This window comes from Drosophila suzukii, chromosome 2R, assembly GCF_043229965.1.
Source record: "Drosophila suzukii chromosome 2R, CBGP_Dsuzu_IsoJpt1.0, whole genome shotgun sequence".
NCBI lineage: Eukaryota > Metazoa > Arthropoda > Insecta > Diptera > Drosophilidae > Drosophila > Drosophila suzukii.
This window is the reverse complement of record NC_092081.1, coordinates 6,823,057-6,839,357: the sequence shown is the minus strand read 5'-3', so window position 1 is coordinate 6,839,357 and position 16,301 is coordinate 6,823,057. Positions and strand designations below refer to the sequence as shown.

At 42.9% G+C, this 16,301-nt stretch overlaps 4 protein-coding genes across 4 annotated transcripts in view; 3 read left to right on the top strand and 1 right to left on the bottom strand.

Moving 5' to 3' along the window:
• The first annotated feature begins 417 nt into the window (after nt 1-417).
• On the top strand, nt 418-3,027 carry Cyt-b5 (Cytochrome b5). The gene is made up of 2 exons (XM_017085562.4): nt 418-624; nt 2,402-3,027. Exons 1-2 carry the CDS (start codon nt 505-507, stop codon nt 2,684-2,686), a joined length of 405 nt encoding a protein of 134 aa, XP_016941051.3. The 5' UTR covers nt 418-504; the 3' UTR covers nt 2,687-3,027.
• A 110-nt stretch (nt 3,028-3,137) lies between these two features.
• On the top strand, nt 3,138-5,388 carry Gpo2 (Glycerophosphate oxidase 2). The gene has a single exon (XM_017085560.4). It carries the CDS (start codon nt 3,138-3,140, stop codon nt 5,277-5,279), a length of 2,142 nt encoding a protein of 713 aa, XP_016941049.2. The 3' UTR covers nt 5,280-5,388.
• Nucleotides 5,333-7,106, bottom strand: LOC108018122 (ATPase ASNA1 homolog). The gene is made up of 4 exons (XM_017085561.4): nt 6,883-7,106; nt 6,689-6,806; nt 5,866-6,306; nt 5,333-5,805 (listed from the first exon to the last, which is right to left on the bottom strand). Exons 1-4 carry the CDS (start codon nt 6,993-6,995, stop codon nt 5,467-5,469), a joined length of 1,011 nt encoding a protein of 336 aa, XP_016941050.1. The 5' UTR covers nt 6,996-7,106; the 3' UTR covers nt 5,333-5,466.
• Nucleotides 7,107-7,397: 291 nt separating this feature from the next.
• The window catches only part of Corin (corin serine peptidase), a 43,199-nt gene continuing 34,295 nt past the window's right edge, over nt 7,398-16,301 (top strand). The window contains exon 1 of the mRNA XM_070995002.1: nt 7,398-7,839. The gene's annotated coding sequence lies outside the window, so the exon portion shown is untranslated. The remainder of the gene's footprint in view (nt 7,840-16,301) is intronic.

Below are 16,301 nucleotides of genomic sequence, written 5' to 3'. Positions count from 1 at the left end.
GCTATAGAATTCAACCATTTATAAGAAACAATTAAAGATATATTCTCACGAACCATTAAGAACCTTTCTATAAAAGATTTTACAAAGTCTGATTAATTTGTGTATTTTCCAACCTTTTAAATATTGAGTGACAAAAATACATTTTTTTGTTTATATTGCACTACTTTTGGACCATGCACCAACAACGATCGGTTTTGGGCGCAGTGGAAACGGCTCGTAAGGTGACCATGCCGTGTTTCATTTCTCTGGCCATTAGTATGACCGTACCAAAGGACAGCTATACTGTCCAAGTGACACAACCGTTACGTTACGTTTGATTACAGTACGTTAACTGACTGTTTGCCTTACGTTTGCTGACATTTGAGTTTACCTTACGTTTAGTGGCACTTACGTTTACCCACGTTTTCTTACGTTTACTAACACTTACGTTACTAACAGGCACAAAAATTGAGCATACGCCTAGACTGATTTCAAACGCGCAGTAGAAATCAACAAGTGATCACCATGTCGAGCGAGGAAACCAAGACTTTCACGCGGGCCGAGGTCGCCAAGCACAACACAAACAAGGACACCTGGCTGCTCATCCACAACAGCATCTACGACGTCACCGCCTTCCTGAACGAGGTGAGAGTTGCTGGGAACACGTCGGAGTTGCGTTTGCGGGCCCCCTCCGCCGCCGACGCCCCTGAAACCGAATGGGGGTCAGCGGTGTTATTAGGCGTTATCTGGATTCCATTCCTATAAGCCAATGGCGTCGCTAGGGCCAAACCCCGAACCCACGTAGACACATGCGCCCCGGAATTGTGTAGTGCACACACAGTTCGTGCGTGTGAAAATTCCAGCTGAGTAATTAGACCTGTACTTTGACCCCCGGGCAGTGGTTGACCTGCCTCCGGATTTCGTAGATTCACAGCGACGTCGAAACTTCCAGCAGCCACTTTCGCCTGACGAAACTCCAAGCTTTTGAAATGGCTCCACATGGCGAAACTAACCATTTGCATACATGCCCACATATAGTTTTCGTGTGTGCTGGGGTCAAGTGTTAAGCGAAATCCGCGTCTGCATTTGCATCTCATTTGATTTATGGGCTCGCATTTGAATTTGGTTTTAAATTCTTATGCAAGTGCACCGCCTGTGCCGGCTCCGAAATATGGTTCACCCTGACGCAGCAATCGGGTCTTGACTACACCTACATATGTTCATATGTTAGCTATCTGTAGGATCCACTACTCTTATAAGATAAGCTGTGTGAAAATTCCATTCTAACGATGACGTTGCACTTTGTGTACCTCAAAATAACAATAGTGAGGGTGACCAAGCGGCTCACCTATAATTCCATTCCAAAGTTTGAGTCGACTATCGCCAGAAGCGATCCAGTCCATGTTTAAAACATGCACCTCATCTGAACTACTTGGTCCTCTGCCCTTACTTTGGAATATTTATGTGTATATCCGCTCATCTTCCACAGCATCACCAGACAAATAGCAAATTAGACTTCCAGATTTCTGTCTTTAAAGTTCTTAAAGTGTAACCTAACCTTGCGACTCAATATAACAAGGTGAAATGAAACTATATCGTGTAATCGTTATCAATATCAAACAATAGTTTTATGAGAAAGCATTAATGTTCTTTAAAACAAATATTCAACGGCAATCCCTAAAAACATGGTGAAAATTATTGTTATCAGCTTATCAGCCCTGATAATTTTAATTTAAACCTTAGATATCTTCTATTAGAACTAGGTAATTGTTTGAAGGATGGTGAAAATATTTTGTAGTAGTTTGTTTGTAATTCCGTCATAGAACAACCTTGTTTGCAATTTGTTAGCCACTTATGTAGATAATCGTTAAAAGTAGTGTAAATGTTTGGTCTTTTCATTAAGCCGTCATTAAAATATGAGCTCTAATTTAGTTGTAAAAGCTTGTTTGCCTTTAACAATATGTAATAAAAATAATTACATTATACTTGATTCGCGACTACTTAATACACCTTTAAGTTGTAGTACAAAGTCTAACATGTATTATAAAAGCAAATAAATGTAAATGTATACATGAATTTAATTACTCAATTTGTAACTTGCAAGTTCGGCAATTTTAATTGGATTAAGTCTACTATTACATTTATAACTATTGGTCAGTGTCAGTAAAAAATCAATTTTTAGCACCAAATTGCTACTATTTTATAATATTCTGACTTCACAAACGTAACAAAAATGTAAACTACCCTATAGATTCCGTCAAAACGGATGTTACAAAAAAGTATTCCAGACTTTGCACCGGCTAACGAGCGTCACCGCTTGCTGATCCATTAAATTCAGGGTCAGACGCCCATTACCATTTCTTCAAGACCAGCCAACATTTATTTATGCGAATATTTATCCCCCTTTTTCTTTGCTCCACAGCATCCCGGTGGCGAAGAGGTGCTCATCGAGCAGGCCGGCAAGGATGCCACGGAGAACTTCGAGGACGTTGGCCACAGCAACGATGCCCGCGACATGATGAAGAAGTACAAAGTCGGCGAGTTGGTCGAGAGCGAAAGGACCAACGTGGCCCAGAAGTCGGAGCCCACCTGGAGCACGGAGCAGCAGGGCGAGGAGAGCTCGGTGAAGTCGTGGCTGGTGCCCCTGGTGCTGTGCCTGGTGGCCACGCTCTTCTACAAGTTCTTCTTTGGCGGTGCCAAGCAATAGCTAACCCACAGTGCCAAGCAGAGACTTTCCAACCCGCTCCGGAGTCACTAAGTTAAGCTCAAAAGTCAAGGGCATCGGAACGAGGAGGAGGAGGATGAGGTGGAGTGGACCAGTGGAGCGGGAGCGATGATTTTTATAGTAAATTTTGTGCTAAGTTTTAATGTTAATTTTGGCATTTGGCTTTTTTGTACACCCTCTACACATGTAATTCCTTCAGACGGCGGGTCTAGACTATAAAGCTATGTTTCCCATTGATATTCCAACATATGAGGCACAAAACGACAGCAGAACGTTTTAATTCACATGTATGTACATTAAACATATTTCCAAAAAAAAAGAAACCCGTCCAAATTTTTTTAGTTCCCGTCAGTTTGTCTATTCCATTGGCACTAATATTGTCTCTTCATACAGATAAAGTCAAAATTCTGTGTGTATCGCAGGGGGTAACACCATGGCCAAGATCCTTCAAATGGCGGTGATGCTGGGTAGCTCCAAGCTGGGCCACGGCGCCTTCGGATTCGATGAGCGGCACACGGACTCGGCACCAGTGCCACAAATGAAACGGGAGCTGCCCACGCGGAAGATGTGCCTGGAGGCATTCAAGCGCACCCAGTACGACATTCTCATCATTGGCGGCGGTGCCGTGGGCTCTGGTTGTGCCCTGGATGCTGCCACGAGGGGCCTGAAGACGGCTCTGGTGGAGGCGAACGACTTCGGCAGCGGAACCTCTTCCAAATCGAGCAAACTTTTGCACGGTGGCCTAAGGGATCTGGAGCAGGCCATCTCACGGTTTGATGTGGCGGCGTTCCGAAGGGTTCGCTGCTCCTTGCAGGAGCGCAGTCACATTGGCAACCTGGCGCCGCATCTCAGCCAGCCGGTGCCCATCTTGCTGCCAGTGCACCACTGGTGGGAGGCTCCGCTTTACTACCTAAAGTTGAAGATCTACCACCTTATGGCGCCCAGGGGCACCAAGAGTTTCCAATACCTGAGTTCCGACGAGGCGCTGGAGGTGTTTCCCATGCTGCGACAGCGGGAGCTCTTTGGCGCCTTCGTCTTTTACGAGGGCCAGCACGACGATGCCAGGATGTGTCTCTCGGTGGCTCTGACAGCGGCTCGTTACGGAGCGGACATCTGCAATCACATGAAGGTCTTGAGGCTGATCAAAAACAAGGAGGGCAACGTGGCCGGCGCCGAGGCGGTGGACCAGCTAACGGGCAAAAAGTACAGCATCCGGGCAAAGGTGGTGGTCAACGCCACGGGACACATGAGCGACAGCCTCCGCCAGATGGAAGATTCGGAGGCCAAGCCGCTTTGCACGCGCAGCTGGTCCTCGATCATCGTCCTGCCGCGCTTTTATTGTCCAGAGGACGTGGGCGTTTTCGATCCGCACACTCCCAACGGCCGGTCCATCTTCTTCCTGCCCTGGCAAAATCACACGCTGGTGGGATCCAGCGATGATCCTGGCTATCTGCCCGATCAGGACACTCAGCCCACGGAGACGGATGTCCAGTCTCTGCTGGACGGCATTAAGCACTTTGTGTCGCCCAATTTCGATGTGCGAAGGTGCGATGTGCTGGCTGTTTGGGGTGGCTTTAAGCCCCTGCCGGTGCAGTCCGACTCACTGCATCACACTCGGCTCAAGAACCATGTAATCCAACTGGGTCCTAGGAACATGATTTCCATCGTGGGTGGCACTTGGTCTTCTTTTCGGGCGCTGTCCGAGAAAACCGTGAATGCAGCCATCCGTCATGGAGATCTCTCACCGCTGCGGAAGAATTCGGTGACCGCGGCGTCGTGTAAACTGGACGGAGCCAGTGGCTGGAGCCCGAACATGTTCATCCGGTTGGTGCAGGACTTCGGCATGGAGCGGGATGTGGCCGAGCACCTGTCCAACACCTACGGATCGAATGCCTTCAAGGTGGCCGTGAATGCGGATAGCAGTGGGATGGCCTGGCCCATTGTGGGCAAGCGACTGCACTCGGAGTTCCCATACATCGAGGCGGAGGTGAAGCAGGGCGTTCGTGATTTCGCCTGTACGCTGGAGGACATGGTGGCCCGTCGGCTACGCGTTGCCTTCCTCAATGTCCAAGTGGCGCAGGAGATACTGCCACAGGTGGCCAACATCATGGCTAAGGAGTTAAACTGGTCGCGGGAGCAAACGAAAAGGCAGATCAGAGAGACGCGCGCCTTTCTGAACACTCAGATGGGTCAGCTGACCAACGAGAATGCCTCGCAGATGAACATACCCATCAAGATGTCTGTGCGCCAGGTGCGGAAGTTTGCCGGGCAATTCAGGCAGCTGGACGAGAACAAAACGGGGTACGTGTCCATTACAAACTGCTGCAAAGCAATGAAAAACATGGGCGTGAAGGAGGTGCCTGTCGACCTGATGCACAATGTCCTGCGGGACATTGATGTCCATGCCCAGGGCAAGGTGAACCTGTACGAGTTCCTCCTGCTCATGTCGGCCATTGTGCAGGGCGACACCGAGTATCTCCGCTACGCCCGGCTGTATTTGGATCACAAAAAACAAATGCAGGGCAGCGACTTTCCCATGGTAGTGCAAATGGAGCGGGCCGGTGGCGGCCTTTAAAGTGTATCCTTCTTTGTCGCCCTCTCTTTGGAATCTGAATACAATGACCGTCCTCACATTACACGTTAAGGCAGGTCCCTTTGTGGATCGCTACCTCAACTCAAATTTATTTCACGCACTTTCTGTTCACACAAACTAAGGGGAAGAAAACTTACAAACGGATGGGTATAAGGGTGGACAGGATATCCTACTCCTTGGGCTTTTCCTTGGGCTGGTACGGCTTCATAAGGTTCTCGGAGAAGGAGCGGATGCCCTCTGGACCGCGCACCTCCTTCTCAAGCAGCGGCAACTTGGTCACGTGGAAGTCTTCGTACAGGTCGGCAATCTGGTCCAGGTACTTCTCCTGGATCTTGTAGCGGGAGGCGCACATGCTGCAGGAGTCGTGCGAGTTCTGCAGGAACAGCAGCTGATTCACAATGATGTTGTGGACGTCGATGCCGCACTTGGTTAGCTCTTGGACCAGGCGTTCCGTCTCGTACAGCGAAAAGAACTCGGCTATGCAGACGCAGACGAAGGTGGTTTGATCCTGTCGGAAAAGGAAGCCGGATTAGAGGTTGAAAAAGATTATTAGCCTGCTTTTTCTTACTGGATTCTTGAACTGCTCGTTGACCTGGGTGATCACGCGCAGCATGTCGTCCAGTTTCTGGGAGAGTGTGTCCGCGTTCACATCCGCCATGCCCAGCATGGAGGCGAACTGTGATATGAGCGGCGCCACCTTCATCTTGAGCCGCAGCAGCTTGCCCAGTCCCTTCTCCACCACCTGGGGGAATGCAATCAGGCGCAGCGTGTGTCCCGTGGGCGCCGTGTCGAACACCACCACCGAAAAGTTCATGCCCTTGACCAGCTTCATCACCTCCGCGTAGCTCATCGCCTCATCGATGCCGGGCAGGGCATTGATCATCTCCTGCATGACGCCCTTGCTCACGCGCAGCGCCTCGTTCTCGCCCTCGAAGTACTCCTCGGGCAGCTCGTTGAGTCCAGCATTTGGGTCGATTTCCATGGCGAACAGGTTGTCGAAGCCATTGACCTGGGGACAGAATGGCAATGGGATTTATTGGGATCAATTTACTGGGTGAATCATATTTAAATGACTTGGGTTCTTTTATATTCATATGTAGTTGATTAGTTCCTAAAATTTCTGGATGTTTTGATACCTTTGTTAAGATAATTTGAACAAGTTATGTTACTACTTGCTAAATCATTTTGATGTTATCCTTATAATTTACCAAATTTATGAACTTAGTCAGAGACTTTGTGGCAAAATAAATTATTTTAGCACTCTAACATGGTTTTTTCAGAAACTTTACTTAGAATCTGAGATGGATTAGATAGTTAAACTCATATAATGACTTTATCCTCAAATAATTCCCAAGTAATGACATCAGGTTTACTGAAGTTTTTCCACTCACCTTTGTGGGCACCTTGGTGAACTTCTGATCAAATGCATCCGATATGTTGTGCGCCGGATCTGTGGATATAATCAGCACCGATTCGCGCACTTTCGACAGCTGAACCGCCAGGCTGGAACTGAAAAATATAAATCATATATTAATACATATGCTTCATATGGTTTGGCCAAAAAGCTGCATTGTTGTTGCTTTACCTGCAGGTCGTCTTGCCCACGCCGCCTTTGCCGCCCACAAAGATCCACTTCAGCGAGTCCTGCTCCACAAGATTCTGCAGGCTGGGCTCCAGCGGCTCCAAATTGTCGACCATAATGCCAACTTAAGCGAGACACGTAGGAATAGGAAATTAAGTAAAATTAATTGCAATGAATATGAATTCTGGCGAGGAGTGTGACCGTTCGCAGGGAATATGCTGGAATGGCGGCAAAGCGGCTACCGATATAGCTATCGATAGGCATACCGAACAGCTGATCACGAGCAGACAGCTGGACCAGGGATGGATTTACAATATTTGGCGCCAAATGCAAAATTTCAAATGGCTTGGAGCTAATGGGAATTGACTTTATCACTTAAAAGTCGAGTAGCTTGCGCCATAAAGCTTCCACCAAAACTAAATAAAATTGAAACCGATAGCAAAATTCACTGCGTTGTGAACGTTGTTGCGTAAATTTCTCAAGCCCTGCCTCTTTTATCGTGCCTATTAAATGCACAAAGCGCGCTCGCAAGAAATAAATAAGTGCCGCGGATGCTTGTCCCGTCGCCGCGTTTCCCGCGCCATCACAAGCCTACTGCTGTTAATTGTGCAAATCGCGAGCTTATCAAAACATTAGCGAGCAACAAAAGGAAGCAAAATCATATAGCTATGGACTACTAAAAATAGTTGTGAAAACACCTCCGTCTTTATGGGTCCGCGTTAAAAGCAGTGCGTTTGCTATTTCGATTTCCAGTATCTGTGTGTTACACCGCAAACCCCACCGATTTCCGTCCATTAACCCAAGCTCTCTCGCCCACTAAGGCGCAAAGATAAAGATTGTATTCCATATCGCGAAGTACGGAAGCTGCGACCCACTGTGCGTACTGTAAAGTAATAAATATAGTCTAAAATTCGTTGAGTGCTCTGCCTTCGTTGATTTGCAAAAATGAATAATATTCGAGTAAGTAAATCTCAGTATTTTAAATTTTGAGGAAAAAAATTAGTTATTAATTGTTTCAATACAAATCTTCTGCACGTTTTAAATGTAACAAACGAGTGTTTTTACAATTCTTTTAAACACTTTGAATGATACCACACAATTATTATTTTTGGTAGTTAACTTTTGCAACGCCGGTTTCGATAGAACAAAAGAAAAAAACAAAGTGTCGAGTATTTGTAAATATTTTTATACCCGTTACTCGTAGAGTAAAAGGGTATACTAGATTCGTCGGAAAGTATGTAACAGGCAGAAGGAAGCGTATATATGTATATTCTTGATCAGGATCACTAGCCGAGTCGATCTAGCCATGTCCGTCTGTCCGTCTGTCCCTATGAACGCTGAGATCTCGGAAAGGATAGGAGCTACAATACTGGGATTAGGCATGCAGATTCCTGAGATTCCTGCGCAGCGTAAGTTTGTTTCAGAAATGTGCCACGCTCACTCTAACGCCCACAAACCGCCCAAAACTGTGGCTCCTACAGTTTTGATGCTAGATAGAAAATTTTAACTGAAATGTATTGTTCTCATCAATACCTATCGATTGACCGAAAAAAAGATTGCCACGCCCACTTTAAAGCCCACAAACCGCGAAAACCTGTGACGCCCACAATTTTTATGCTAGATACAAAATTTTAACTGAAATGTATTGGTCTCGTCAATACCTATCGATTGATCCAAAATAAAATTTGCCACGCCCACTCTAACGCCCATAACGCTTAAATCTGTATACCGCCGGTAGGTGGCGCATTTTAATCTCGCTTTGCTGCTTGCATATCTCCATTTAGCTGAGTAACGGGTATCTGATAGTCGAGGTACTCGACTATAGCGTTCTTCCTTGTTAATTATTTGTATCATCAAAAACAGATATTTTTTTTGTGTAAAACCTTAAAGCTTACTTTCTTATATAAAGACTTCAAAACAGTTAATTTTGAACTTCAAATTCTTGATATCGTCCGATCCCGACTGCTTTCCAAAATAGACTCCTTACTTAATTCTAAAACCTTATCCAAAGAACTTCGGCCGGAAGCTTTTCCTTGTGAAATTTTATTTTTGTTTAGAATAAAAGCTTACATACAAAGTCAAGTAGAAATGAGTCAAAACTGAAGCATCCCATTGTAAACATAAATTATGCTGACCGGTGCAATTGGGTTGAAAGTTGGAACCAGTGGCGGATCCAGAGAGGGGGATCTATCCCTATATCCCCCAGTGGATCCGCGCATGGTTGGAACGCAATATAGTGACTTATATGGTTTTGCCTTTGATCGGAAGCTTGCGTTTATTCTAAGACTGGTTTATTTTTCTTATCTTCTAATTATTATGTGTTGTTCAACTTATAATATGTAGAGAATTAATGAGACTTATTGACAGTTTAATAAAAATAAAAAGCTATGTCGTTTTTTTGGAAACTTTCGGTAGTCTATTATCAAATTTCAATTGAATTTGTATGGACTTAGGGCCTGTCCAGATATTACTTAATTATAGTTTGTTAAATTCTTGACCCATGTAATAAATTTTTCCAATGAAAAATTAGTTTATAATAAATTGGCATATTCCAATTCCCCATTTACAATATGCGGACAGCATCTTACTGCTGCATTTCATTTGGACCTCCGAAATGTTTGTAATTTTTTTGTACTAAAGTTTATGCCCGGTATAGTTTTGGGATTATTACACCAGTTTACAAAAGAAAATTGATGAAATACGCCTTTCAGGAAACCTTTGTTTTCCGGTAAGATACATCTCCCTGATTAAGAAAAGGGCACTTAAAATTTTTTCTATGGTACCAAATTTTTTTAAAGTGTAAAAAACGTTTTTCGCACTTTTTTATTTTCTAACTCGAGTTGCGATAAACCGAATTCGGTCATTAGGGACTCATTTTACAGGTAATAGAATGCCCTTTAACTTTCTTATACACATCATTAAGTTTCATTCATTAGTTCAAAAGCTACACTTCGTCAAAGTTGAAAAATTTGGAAAAAAATCAAAAACGCTGGCATAAATGGCTTCTTTAAAAATACACGCGTAAAAACCGAAATTAGTTTTATGTTGTTTTCTTGATGGCTGAACCATAACGGAGAATATGCGCCATAGACCACGACAATCCGTTGGTAAATCGATTTTTAACAGATTTCTAAACGTATATACCCAAGTTCATTATTCGGGAGCAGCGGCCGTTAAACGTTATTTTAAATTTTCAGTGTTGGGGAACGTAAGAATTTGGTGCAAGTTGTTATGCATAACGTCAGTTTCTTTGCTATTAGCGCTGGGCAAGCTAAAAAGTATGCGATTGCAGTTACGAGGAAATCATTTTCATATAGTTTTAGCAAGGAAACTGACGTTATGCATAACAACTTGCACCAAATTCTTACGTTCCCCAACACTGAAAATTTAAAATAACGTTTAACGGCCGCTGCTCCCGAATAATGAACTTGGGTATATACGTTTAGAAATCTGTTAAAAATCGATTTACCAACGGATTGTCGTGATCTATGGCGCATATTCTCCGTTATGGTTCAGCCATCAAGAAAACAACATAAAACTAATTTCGGTTTTTACGCGTGTATTTTTAAAGAAGCCATTTATGCCAGCGTTTTTGATTTTTTTCCAAATTTTTCAACTTTGACGAAGTGTAGCTTTTGAACTAATGAATGGAACTTAATGATGTGTATAAGAAAGTTAAAGGGCATTCTATTACCTGTAAAATGAGTCCCTAATGACCGAATTCGGTTTATCGCAACTCGAGTTAGAAAATAAAAAAGTGCGAAAAACGTTTTTTACACTTTAAAAAAAATTGGTACCATAGAAAAAATTTTAAGTGCCCTTTTCTTAATCAGGGAGATGTATCTTACCGGAAAACAAAGGTTTCCTGAAAGGCGTATTTCATCAATTTTTTTTTGTAAACTGGTGTTATCAAAACCATTGTTTTAATGACGCAAATAAAAAATGAAAAACTAAATGGAATAAATCAAGGACTTTAAAAGGTATCGAATCATTCAGGGGTGCCACGAAATACAGTTAATCCAGTTTTAAGCCAATTGGGGTTTGTAGACTCTATAAAATTTTGAGTTGTGTACCCTAAGCATTTTCAATAATTTATCTTAATCGATTCGATATCGAAATTTTTTATCAAAGACTGCAATAGTAGCAAAAGCTACTAAATTAATTTCACATCAATTAATGTTAAAATGATAAACGCTTGACAATCCAATTTATAGATATTGACTTGCCTTATCGCCGAGCTGAAAATAAATACAGAAACCAAAAATAACATTTTTTTGTTATCAGGGAAAGGCTTATTTAAAAGCCATTCAAGGCAGTAAAAACCTAACTGAAAAACCGTAAAGTAAAAACCTTTTGGTAAAATCAAGCGTTTTATGGTATGTAAATCCGTTTTATTCGACTGAAACGTTTCAATCATTTTGGCAGTGCGTTAAAAATAAAGTGATAAAGTTGGCTGGATGATTTATGTATTTGCCCAGCCCTGGGTTTTCGAATCCGCTTTTTGCAAGTCTGTGCGTGCGTGCGATTGTTGGCCCATGAAATATGAGCGCATTAAATTTTATTATATTGTTTGGCCCATTCTCGGCTTTGGTCTAAAGCACACACTCACACACACACAGAGAAACGTAAGGACAGCAAACAAGCGGAAAGTTCAAAGTCAAACAATAACACTTTCCATAAACAAAAACCCACCTCACACACACACACACATACGAGAGGCACAGCCAATTTGCTTGAAATCAACGATGGCAACGTTTCAGTTACCGTTACCTGGGCTCCCCACCCACAGGCTTTTCCCGTTATTTCCCATACGAAACTTTCAACAGGAAACTTTGAACTGCGGTTGGTGGGAGTAAGAAGAAGATTACGCTAAGGTTTATGCATCGGATATCATGAATTTGTTATCATGAAACTTCAACATGGTACCAGTGTTGCCACTTTATTATTTCTCCAAACTGATTTTTCAAACATCTCTTGATATTAAAAAGAAAAGAACTATCCTAAGGTGGTTATTAATAATGCATAGAACAGCAGTTTTGGAAACACTAAACTAAATAAAGAAACTTAAATCATTTGAAGGAGCTGTTAGAGAATGAATAAATGTAAAATATAATACAACCCTTTTTTAAGACTTTTTCAGTTTCGGGACTATTTTTAGGCATTTGTCATTTATATAATACTAGACATGGAATAATTATTATAAGAGATATTAATAAAATCACAGTTTAATGATTTTTGGTTGAATTTTATTTAATCGCTCGGTAAATACATAGGACAGAAAATAATGATTATTTTTGAGAGATATTTCTTGGATCAAACATTACTTATCTTGAAGATGCATTGTTCAAAAAGATCAAAGTGGTATCTTATTAAGTGAATCGATATTAATCAAGTTGGCTAAAAGCTTAGAGCAACTTTTTCATAATTAAGAACGTTTGTTCCTTGTTCAAGAACGTTTTTTTCTCATTTCAAGAACAACATTAAAGAACAAAACTTTTTCAAATTTAGAATTTTGTTAATGGGTTCCCTCAGTGTAAAGTTATTTTGGCGAAATCCGGTTCGCATAAACGTGATATGTGGCTTTTTTGGCTGCGGATAAAGGCAAACAAACAAAAGGGCACTCGCTCCCCGCGTTTAATAAATGTTTCTGTCTGCGTTTTGTTTGGGGGCAATTCGCCAACTTTTCACCTGGCCGAGCTTAGCTTTTTTCCTCGTCGAGCGGCGTCCTTCGAGTCCTTTGAGTGCGCACTTTATCAAAGCTTAGCACCTGACAATTTGCCGCGCGACATGCGGCCATCTGCATCTGGCCTCTCTGTCTGGCAAATTGTAATGAAAAAGTGCTTTGTCTCTGCACTCCGCGCAATTGTTGTTGCCGCCGGCATTTTCCACTTTCTGCAGCTCGCCGCCTTTGAGCAACTAATTAAATTAAATCCGGTTAGTGCGGCGTGGCAAGTGGAAAGTGGAAAGTTTTAGAGCCCTTATGGCAATTCTCGCTGCCGTCGGCAACTTTCTGCACTCCCAATAAGGCGGAGTTCCAAAGTGGGAACCTTGATATTGTCTTGTCTACGGAGCCCCACAATGGAAGCTTTATAAAACCAAAATTTTAATTAACAATGCCTTATAGCCTTGAAATTATAACGGAGCTAAGTTTTACTGGAAATCTCTGCAGAGGACTCACAACTTTTACCTGAAGCCTTGTTTCAGCTGCATTTTGCAGTATCACTTTAATATATATGTTACCGCCCCAGTACATTTTGAAACGTCGATTAATTTACATAAATTCATCGGTTGGATCCGACACCAATCAACATCTCGCCGACAATCGAAAGACCATACAGTTACAGTGCGATCCTCAACAGGAGAGGAAGATTTTTTAAAGCTCTTGATTTAATTTTGATTTTGTAATTTGATTTAACTAATAAAAGTCATCGGATTATAAAGCAGTGCTGTTAGAAGCTTTCATTAAGGGGTCGGCTGTAACATTCTTTAAAAAATCTAAATATACGAGAGTACAAAGAAACAAAACACCACAAGTTGCTGCGTCTGAACAATAAAGTTCCGTAGTAACAATATTAAACCTAATCTAGTTCCAACAGCGGGTTAACTATTAATTGGTACTCGACTGCGTCTTAAGAACAATAAAGTTCCGCAGTCCCGTACATTAACAATAATCGTGACACGAACTTTAAATCAACTGCGACATTTATAATCAGTGTATACACACCAACCGAAGACAGAAACTGACAAATAGATTCTTGCGAAGACACTCCGCGTATTGGTGTTAGTGTTTCGTGGTAAAAAAACCAAAAAGAACAAAACTATATTCTGATTCCACGGTTTGCCTTTCTGCCAACTAAGGCTGTGAGTAGGGGCATAGCTTGCGAAAGCAAATAAATTTTCCCCCAACAGGCAGAGAAGCTCACAACCGAAATCAATTTCGCGAACAATTAAAAATGCTTCCACGGGGAGATGATACCACGATATGCGGTGCTTGCAAAAAAGATCGACCCGGGAAAGACATAATATGGGTTCAATGTGATAATTGCAAGACCTGGTACCATTTCTCTTGTGTGCGTGAAGAAAGCGCAAATAACCTTAAAGGCTGGGCCTGCCCTCCTTGCGAGAAAGGTGATACCGACATCGTGAAGACCAATACAACTGCACATCAAGGCTCCGCCGCGCAGGGATTGCAAAAAGAGCCGAAAATGAGTTTACAAGAAACACCCGGTATAAACACGTCAACTAACGTTCTTATGTTACAGATGCTAGAGGAAAAACGAGAAGCTGAGCAGAGATATATTGAACAAAAATATAATATTTTGTCGCGCCAACATGATCCCAACATGACATGGACACCCACGACAATGGGCCCCAGCAGCGTTCAATTATCAGCTCGACAAATACTACCAGCTGATTTACCTACATTTAACGGAAACCCAGACGAGTGGCCCACCTTTATAAGCGCCTTTGAAAACAGCACTTCTGCTGCCGGCTTTTCAAATGTCGAAAATATGCTTCGACTTCAAAAATGTCTTAAAGGGAAAGCGTACGATCTAGTCCGAGACAAGCTTTTGTTGCCAACCATGGTTCCCGAGGTTATAAGCACATTGAAAACATTCTTTGGTCGTCCAGATCAAATTCTGGATCGCCTAATTGAGAAAGCTAAACGAGTTTCAGTAAACAAGGACAGGCTGGATTCACTTATCGACTACGCCCTTGCTGTTCGCAACATCTGTGCTACCATGGAGGCCTGTCAACTAGATGCACATCTAAACAACCCTATGCTTGTTCGCGAGTTGGTTGACAAACTTCCAAATCAATATAAGCTGAACTGGGCAATGCACCCAAAAGATGGATCCATAGCAAATGTAAAAGCATTTAGCGATTGGTTGTATAAGATCGCAGAAGCAGCCTCCACAGTCGTTTCAACCTCATACTCAAGGACGAATAATGTACATACTCATACCAGCTACAACGATGTACAGCCGCAACATGCGGAATCGGAGGAGCACCCACACAATTCCTACCGATCCGAGAACTCACCTTGCTTCGTATGCCAAAGCGCACAGCATCAAGTCGCTCAATGTGAACAATTCAAAAATCTCACTTACGAAGAAAGGCAACAAGTTGTTCGCGACAACAGGCTCTGTTTTAAGTGCCTGAAAGTTCATGGCCGTAGATGCTCTTTTACTAATGCATGCGGTGTTGGAGGATGTGAGTCAAGGCATCATCCCTTACTTCACAAAGGCAAGCCCAATATCAACGTTGTCACGTCTCACCAAGTCAAGTCAGCAGAAGTTGAACAATATTTTCGTATCGTGCCAATTCATGTCCAAGGTGACAATATTAAAGTTGACACCTTTGCTTTCCTCGACGAAGGCTCTTCGGTCACACTTATAGACGAATCCTTCTTTAAGCGTTTAAACATAAGTGGCACCCCCGAACCGATCTGTATGCAGTGGACCAATCAAACCACCAGAAGAGAGGGCAGTTCCGTACGCTGCAATATTCGAGTCGCCGGGGCAGGCGCCACTAAAACATATTGGCTAAATAATGTCCATACTGTGAAAAACCTAGGCTTGCCAAAACAGACGGTGAACGTACATGAATTGCGCATCAAGTTTCCACATCTAGATGGAATACCCCTACAATCTTATTCGAATGCCGAACCAATGATTCTTATTGGAACCAACAACTGGAAGCTCGCTGTACCACGAAGGCTCAGAGAAGGAAAATGGAATGATCCCATTGCGTCTAAGTGTATTCTCGGCTGGGGACTGCAAGGCTCCACAAGCTCCAAAACTGCATTTTCCATGCACCACTGCCAGTGCAACTGGGACGAGATTGAAAAGAGCATTAAAGAAAGTTTTTGCGTTGAAACTGTTACTCCAAAGACGTTTCGTTCCGTGGATGACGAGAAAGCCCTGGAAATATTGAATAAAACTTGTTCAAAGAATGAAGGACATTATCAAGTAGGACTTCTATGGCGCGAGAATAATCCAACTCTTCCGGAAAGCTACAACAACGCAATGAAACGGCTAAAATGTCTAAAGGCTAAGATAAACCGAGAACCTGAACTTTTTGGCAAAATTGAGATGCAAATAAATAATCTACTCGAAAAGGGGTATGCATCCGAACTGTCCAGTGCCGAACTCCTTGAACAGCCCGAACGCGTGTGGTACCTTCCAATATTTATAACCCACAATCCTAATAAACCTCAAAAGGTCCGTCTCGTCTGGGATGCGGCTGCTAAATCCCACGGGAAGTCACTCAACGACTTCATGTATACCGGCCCCGATTTACTACATCCACTTACCGAAGTATTAATGGCGTTTCGAGTCGGTAAGATAGCTGTTTGTGGCGACATTGCTGAAATGTTCCACCAAATTCGAATCCTGGAATCAGATGCGCACGCTCAACGT